At 38.7% G+C, this 8,076-nt stretch overlaps 1 protein-coding gene across 6 annotated transcripts in view; it reads right to left on the bottom strand.

Moving 5' to 3' along the window:
* Window positions 1–8,076, bottom strand: part of Cyp2c13 (cytochrome P450, family 2, subfamily c, polypeptide 13) — an 80,453-nt gene that overhangs the window by 25,979 nt on the left and 46,398 nt on the right. For all 6 annotated transcript variants that reach the window (XM_063277632.1, NM_138514.1, XM_063277644.1 and 3 more), the window contains exon 6: window positions 7,911–8,052. In XM_063277632.1, coding sequence (XP_063133702.1) covers window positions 7,911–8,052 — 142 coding nt within the window. The remainder of the gene's footprint in view (window positions 1–7,910; window positions 8,053–8,076) is intronic.

Consider the following 8,076-nt stretch of genomic DNA (forward strand, 5'->3'; position numbering starts at 1 on the left):
GACTGCTATGAACATAGTGGAGCACGTGTCTTTTTTATATGTTGGGGCATCTTTTGGGTATATGCCTAAGAGAGGTATGGCTGGATCCTCAGGCATTTCAATGTGCAATTTTCTGAGGAACATTCAGACTGATTTCCAGAATGGTTTTACCAGTCTGCAATCCCACCAACAATGGAGGAGTGTTCCTCTTTCTCCGCATCCTCGCCAGTATTTACTGTCACCTGAGTTTTTTATCTCAGCCATTCTCACTGGTGTGAAGTGAAATCTCAGGGTTGTTTTGATTTGCATTTCCCTTATGACTAAAGATGTTGAACATTTCTTTAGGTGTTTCTCAGCCATTCGGCATTCCTTAGCTGTGAATTCTTTGTTTAGCTCTGAACCCCATTTTATATTAGGGTTATTGGTCTCCCTGTGGTCTAACTTCTTGAGTTCTTTGTATATTTTGATATAAGCCCTTTATCTGATGTAGGATTGGTAAAGATCTTTTCCCAATCTGTTGGTTGCTGTTTTGTCCTAACCACAGTGTCCTTTGCGTTACAGAAGCTTTGCAGTTTTATGAGATCCCATTTGTCGATTCTTGATCTTAGAGATAAGCCATTGGGGTTTTGTTCAGGAAATTTTTTCCAGTGCCCACGTGTTTGAGATGCTACCCTAGTTTTTCTTCTATTAGTTTGAGTGTATCTGGTTTGATGTGGAGGTCCTTGATCCACTTGGACTTAAGCTTTGTACAGGGTGATAAGCATGGATCAATTTGCATACTTCAACATGTTGACCTCCAGTTGAACCAGCACCATTTGCTGAAAGTGCTATCTTTTTTCCATTGAATGGTTTTGGCTCCTTTGTCAAAAATCAAGTGCCCATAGGTGTGTGGGTTGATTTCTGGGTCTTCAATTCTGTTCCATTGTTCTATCTGTCTGTCTCTGTACCAATACCATGCAGTTTTTATCACTATTGCTCTGTAATACTGCTTGAGTTCAGGGATAGTGATTCCCCCTGAAGTCCTTTTATTGTTGAGGATAATTTTAGCTATCCTGGGTTTATCGTTGTTCTAGATGAATTTGCCAATTGTTCTGTCTAACTCTTTGAAGAATTGGATTAGTAATTTGAAGAGAATTGCATTTAATCTGTAGCTCGCTTTTGGTAAAATGGCCATTTTTACTATATTAATCCTGCCAATCCATGATCATGGGAGATCTTTCCATCTTCTGAGGTCTTCTTCAATTTCTTTCTTCAGATTCTTGAAGTTCTTATTGTACAGATCTTTTACTTGCTTGGTTAAAGTCACACTGAGGTACTTTATATTATTAGGGTCTATTATGAAGGGTGTCATTTCCCCATTTTCTTTCTCAGCTTGTTTCTCTTTTGTGTAGAGGAAGGGTACTGATTTATTTTAGTTTATTTTATACCGAGCCACTTTGCTGAACTTGTTTATCTGCTTTAGTAGTTCTCAGGTCGAACTTTTGGGATCACTTAAATATACTATCGTATCATCTGCAAATAGTGGTATTTTGACTGCTTCTTTTCCAACCTGTATCCCCTTGATCTCCTTTTGGTGTCTGATTGATCTGGCTAGAACTTCAAGAACTATGTTGAATAAGTTGGGAGAGAGAGAGCAGCCTTGTATAGTCCCTGATTTTAATGAGATTGCTTCAAGTTTCTCTCCATTTAGTTTAAGGTTAGCAACTGGTTTGCTGTATATAGCTTTTACTATGTTTAGGTATGGGCCTTGAATTCCTATTTTTTCCAGGACTTTTACAATGAAGAGGTGTTGAATTTTGTCAAATGCTTTCTCAGCATATAATGAAATGATCATGTGGTTTTGTTATTTCAGTTTATTTATATAATGGATTATGTTGATGGTTTCTGTATATTAAACCATCCCTGCATTCCCGGATGAAGCCTACTTGATCATGGTGGATGATTGTTTTGATGTGCTCTTGGATTCGGTTTGCCAGAATTATATTGAGTATTTTTGCGTCGATATTCATAAGGCAAATTGGTCTGAAGTTCTCTTTCTTTGTTGGGTCTTTGTGTGGTTTAGGTATAAGAGTAATTGTGGCTTCATAGAAGGAATTCAATAGTGCTCTATCTGTTTCAATTTTGTGGAATAGTTTGGATAATATTGGTATGAGGTCTTCTATGAAGGTCTGATATAATTCTGTACTAAACCCATCTGAACCTGGGCTCTTTGTGGTTGGGAGTCCTTTTATGACTGCTTCTATTTCCGTAGGAGTTATGGGGTTGTTTAACTGGTTTATCTGTTCCTGATTTAACTTCAGTACCTGGTATCTGTCTAGGAAATTGTCCATTTCCTCCAGATTTTCAAGTTTTGTTGAATATAGGCTTTTATAGTAAGATCTGATGATTTTTGAATTTCCTCTGATTCTGTAGTTATGTCTCCCTTTTCATTTCTGATTTTGTTAATTTGGACACACTCTCTGTGTACTCTCGTTAGACTGGCTAAGGGTTTATCTATCTTGTTGATTTTCTCAAAGAACCAACTTTTGATTCTGTTGATTCTTTCTATGTTCCTTTTTGTTTCTACGTGGCTGATTTCAGTTCTGAGTTTGATTATTTCCTGCCTTCTAGTCCTCCTGGGTGTATTTGCTTCTTTTTGTTCTAGAGCCTTTAGGTGTGCTGTCAAGCTGCTGACACATGCTCTCTCCTGTTTCTTTCTACAGGCACTCAGAGCTATGAGTTTTCCTCTTAGCACAGCATTCATTCTGTCCCATATGTTTGGGTATATTGTACCTTCATTTTCATTAAATTCTAAGAAGTCTTTAATTTCTGTCTTTATTTCTTCCTTGACCAGTTTACATTGAGTAGAGCGTTGTTGAATTTCCACGTATATGTGGGCATTCTTCCCTTATTCTTATTGAAGACCAGCTTTAGGCCATGGTGGTCTGATAGCATACATGGGATTATTTCTATCTTTCTGTACCTGTTGAGGCCCGTTTTTTGACCAATTATATGGTCAATTTTGGAGAAAGTACCATGAGGAGCTGAGAAGAAGGTATATCCTTTTGCTTTAGGATAGAATGTTCTATAAATATCTGTTAAGTCCATTTGGTTCATGACTTCTCTTAGTCTGTCTACGTCTCCGTGTAATTTCTGTTTCCATGATCTGTCCATTGATGAGAGTGGGGTGTTGAAATCTCCTACTATTATGTGTGAGGTACAATGTGTGTTTTGAGCTTTAGTAAGGTTTATTTTACGTATGTAGGTGCCCTTGTATTTGGGGCATAGATATTTAGGATTGAGAGTTCATCTTGGTGGATTTTTCCTTTGATGAATATGAAGTGACCTTCCTTATCTTCTTTGATTACTTTTAGTTGAAAATTGATTTTATTTGATATTAGAATGGCTACTCCAGCTTGCTTCTTCAGACCATTTGCTTGGAAAATGTTTTCCAGCCTTTCACTCTGAGGTAGTATCTGTCTTTGTCTCTGAGATGTGTTTCCTTTAGGCAGCAGAATGCAGGGTCCTCATTGTGTATCCAGTTTGTTAATCTATGTCTTCTTACTGGGGAATTGAGACCATTGATGTTGAGAGATATTAAAGAATAGTGATTATTGCTTCCTGTTATATTCATATTTGGATGTGAGGTTATGTTTGTGTGCTTTTCTTCTCTTTGTTTTGTTGCCAAGACGATTAGTTTCTTGCTTTTCTATGCTGTAGCTTGCCTCCTTATGTTGGGCTTTACCATTTATTATCCTTTGTAGCGCTGGATTTGTAGAAAGATATTGTGTAAATTTGGTTTTGTCATAGAATATCTTGGTTTCTCCATCTATGTTAATTGAGAGTTTTGCAGGATACAGTAACCGGGGCTGGAATTTGTGTTCTCTTAGGGTCTGTATGACATCTGTCCAGGATCTTCTGTCTTTCATAGTCTCTGGCGAAAAGTCTGGTGTGATTCTATTAGATCTGCCTTTATATGTTACTTGACCTTTTTCCCTTACTGCTTTTAACATTATTTCTTTATTTTGTGCATTTGGTGTTCTGACTATTATGTGACGGGAGGTGTTTCTTTTCTGGTCCAATCTATTTGGAGTTCTGTAGGCTTCTTATATGCCTATGGGCATCTCTTTTTTTAGGTTAGGGAAGTTTTCTTCTATGATTTTGTTGAAGATATTTACTGGTCCTTTGAGCTGGGAGTCTTCACTCTCTTCTATACCTATTATCCTTAGGTTTGATCTTCTCATTGAGTCCTGGATTTCCTGTATGTTTTGGACCAGTAGCTTTTTCTTCTTTACATTATCTTTGACAGTTGAGTCGATGATTTCTATGGAATCATCTGCTCCTGAGCTTCTCTCTTCTATCTCTTGTATTCTGTTGGTGATGCTTGTATCTATGGCTCCTTGTCTCTTCCTTTGGTTTTCTATGTCCAGGGTTGTTTCCATGTGTTCTTTCTTCATTGCTTCTATTTCCATTTTAAATTCCTTCAACTGTTTGATTGTGTTTTCCTGGAATTTTTTCAGGGATTTTTGTTATTCTTCTCTGTAGGCTTCGACTTGTTTATTTATGTTTTCCTGTGTTTCTCTAAGGGAGTTCTTCATGTCTTTCTTGAAGTCCTCCAGTATCATGATCAAATATGATTTTGAAACTAGATCTTGCTTTTCTGGTGTGTTTGGATAGTCCTTGTTTGCTTTGATGGGAGAATTGGGCTCTGATGATGTCATGTAATCTTGGTTTCGGTTGCTTGGGTTCTTGCACTTGCCTCTCGCCATCAGATTATCTCTAGTGTTACTTTGTTCTGCTATTTCTGACAGTGGCTAGACTGTCCTAAAAGCCTGTGTGTCAGGAGTGCTGTAGACCTGTTTTCCTGTTTTCTTTCAGCCAGTTATGGGAACAGAGTGTTCTGCTTTCGGGCGTGTAGTTTTTCCTATCTTCAGGTCTTCAGCTGTTCCTGTGGGCCTGTGCCCTGAGTTCACCAGTCAGGTCGCTTGCAGCAGAAAAGTTGGTCTTACCTGTGGTCCCCAGGCTCAAGTTTGCTCGTGCGGTGTTGCTTATAAGCTCTCTGTGGGGACAGCAACCAGGAGGACCTGCCCTGGTGCACCAGAGTCCCAGATGGCGTTTGGTGTTTTCCTCTGGAGTCAGAGATGTGGGCAGAGTGTAGTCTCTTCTGGTTTCCCAGTCGTTTCTGCCTCTCTGAGGTTCAGTTCTCCCTCCCACAGAATTTGAGTGCAGAGAACTGTTTATCTGGTCGGTCCCTTCAGGCTCCGGCAGTGTCTCAGATGCAGGGGACCTGCTGCTCCTGTCCCTTATCTCCAGGAACCCAGAGGCACTATACAGTTTCCTCTTGGGCCAGGGATCAGGGCAGGGGTGGGCAGTGCTGGCGGTCTCTTCCACTCTGCAGTCTCAGGAGTGCCCACCTGTCAGGGCGGAGATCTCTCTCCCACGGTGTTTGGGAGCAGTGAGCTGGAGGCAGGGAGTGTGAGATTGGGACTCCCGCTAAAAACTGGAAGTGTCCAGTCCTAGAAGAATTTTGCCTCTGTGTGTCCCGAGGCCACCAGTCAGGTCACTTGCAGCAGAAAAGTTGGTCTTACCTGTGGTCCCCAGGCTCAAGTTTGCTCGTGGGGTATTGCTTATGAGCTCTCCGTGGGGACAGCAACCAGGAGGACCTGCACCGCCCTTTCTGGGAGCCCCCGTGCACCAGAGTCCCAGATGGCGTTTGGTGTTTTCCTCTGGAGTCAGAGATGTGGGCAGAGTGTAGTCCCTTCTGGTTTCCCAGGCGTGTCTACCTCTCTGAAGGTTTAGCTCTCCCTCCCATGGGATTTGGGTGCAGAGAACTGTTTATCTGGTCGGTCCCTTCAGGTTCCTGCCTAGCTTATTTTTAATTATCAGTGTGCAGGTTCATCACAAGCAACTACTTAGAAATATATTTTAAACAGTAACTTTGCTAAGTACTCAATCATATACAATCATACACAACTATTGAGATATTGGTAGCAGAAAATAACATAGCAGTTATGCCTGTATCTTATTTATAAATATATATCTGCAAGTAGATAATGAACATATATACATACATATATACATACCATATACACATGAATGCACACACATATATCATTCTTAGATTACCATATTTAGTAATATGGAAAATTGTGGAAGGAGTTGAAGATATATAAAATGATTCTCTATCTCCAATATAAGAGATAGTTTACATTATTTGTATACTTTTTGATTAATGCATGCTGTTCACTTTAGGTTGTAATTTTCCCTTTCATGATTTAGAATTACTTGTCAGTATTCAAGGAGTGTTTCACTGCCTAGAATAAATGTGCATTTAATGAAGACATCAGAAGACACATTACTTCTGTGCTGTTCCTCATTTTCTGTTCATTCCTGCAGCATCTATCAGGTAAATACCAAATCTGGGCTTTTCTAATTCTAGTGCTCAGAGCACTCTCTGAAAGTATCAACTTCTCTCATAAATTATACAGGTACCTTTAGTTAATTGCTTCCTAGAGGAAAGTTGCACTAGTCAATTGGGTGAAAAATCTCCTCCAAGGATTCATAAAGAAAGCAAAATAGGGAGCAAAATTTACTGTTGAAGATCTATCTTTACATTTTTGCTTTTTCAATGCAGAAGACGATCACCACCCGCTCTTGAGAATTCTGTTGTGTTGTCAATATTTTAAGTGTGGTTGGGGATAAACTTGAACATCTTTGTTCATTCATTCCATTTTTTACATTCTGGTCTTTACATTATTTCTGATGGATATGTGGAGGAAAAAGTCTATGCAAAACACAGAGATGTTTAGAGTGCATTGAACGTGGGTGGTAGACCCAGATTGTTATATTCATGAGAGAATGGAGAAAAGAATTTTGAGATTCTATTTAACATTGTCAGTTTTCCACTTTCAGCCTCTACATTATTCTTTCCCTGTCAAACATTCAATGTTCTTTTAAATATGGATTTCTGTTTATTTTTTATATAATTCTGTTTATGTGTTGGAAACTCTCACGTGAAGGATAAAATAATTAAGGTAAAAGTGGGCTGAGTAGCTTCCGTTTCCCAACCTGGTTTTCTACTTAAAAATGTTCAATACAAAGAAGGGCCCTTAGGGACACTGGAGAGGCACAGTATGCTTTTCTTATTCTATGGCAATTCTTCAAGAGTATGTTAACCTATCACCTTCCAGGATCTTCACCCCACCCACTCTTCACTACTAATGTATTTTAGTTATATTATGAAGGATTCTGTTCTCTACTGTTGTCTTCATTTGCTAGCCTAAATGAATAAATTCTGTCTCATAATTATGCTATTTCTGCAGATATTGACAGACAGTTGAAGGTATGTTTAATGTCGAACTACTGGCTCAACTTAAATTTACAATAATGTTATTTGTAAAATGAAACTTTTTCATATTTTGTGGAAAATATTATTGATGATAATTTTTATTGGCCATAATAAAGTATTCTATAACTTTGACATCATAACCTTGACATGAAGAGCAATACAACTATTATGAACCAAACAATTTAAAATGCTTCACAGAGTAAAATATTTTCCAATAAAACACATTAAATACTGGACTTTATTCTATACTTTAATGATCTGAGTTTTTTTCTACACAAGAATTATATTTATCAAAATGAAGTAAGCAACTGCAAGAATTCACCTGCTCAGAAGGCCTGATTTAGGTGAAGAAAACATGCAATCATGGCCCAGCATTTGCTCAAGGTGCTTACCACAGACCATCTACTAGAGAACTCAGACAAAGGACTAGCCTTGATGGCTTTTTCAACAGCTAAGTTCTCTTAATTTTATTCAGTCCTCATTCTTATTGAACCAATGGAACAGAAAGGTAAATACTGACATTTTGAATAACAACCTGGAGGATACAAGCTGCATCTTCCCAGCATCTTCCAGGTCTGCTGTGCTTCAGCACCTATGTGCTTACCTGTGACGTGTGGGTACTTCATCAAGAGCAGGAGAGCAAATCTCATTGTTGAGCTTACTGTCTCTATTCCAGCAAAAAACAAATCAGTCACCATGATTGCCAGGTGTTCAAGTGTATAGTTCATCCACTGATTGGCATTTTCCTAAGAATGGATTGGTACAATTTT

The sequence above is a fragment of the Rattus norvegicus genome, chromosome 1 (genome assembly GCF_036323735.1).
Source record: "Rattus norvegicus strain BN/NHsdMcwi chromosome 1, GRCr8, whole genome shotgun sequence".
NCBI classification, from domain to species: domain Eukaryota; kingdom Metazoa; phylum Chordata; class Mammalia; order Rodentia; family Muridae; genus Rattus; species Rattus norvegicus.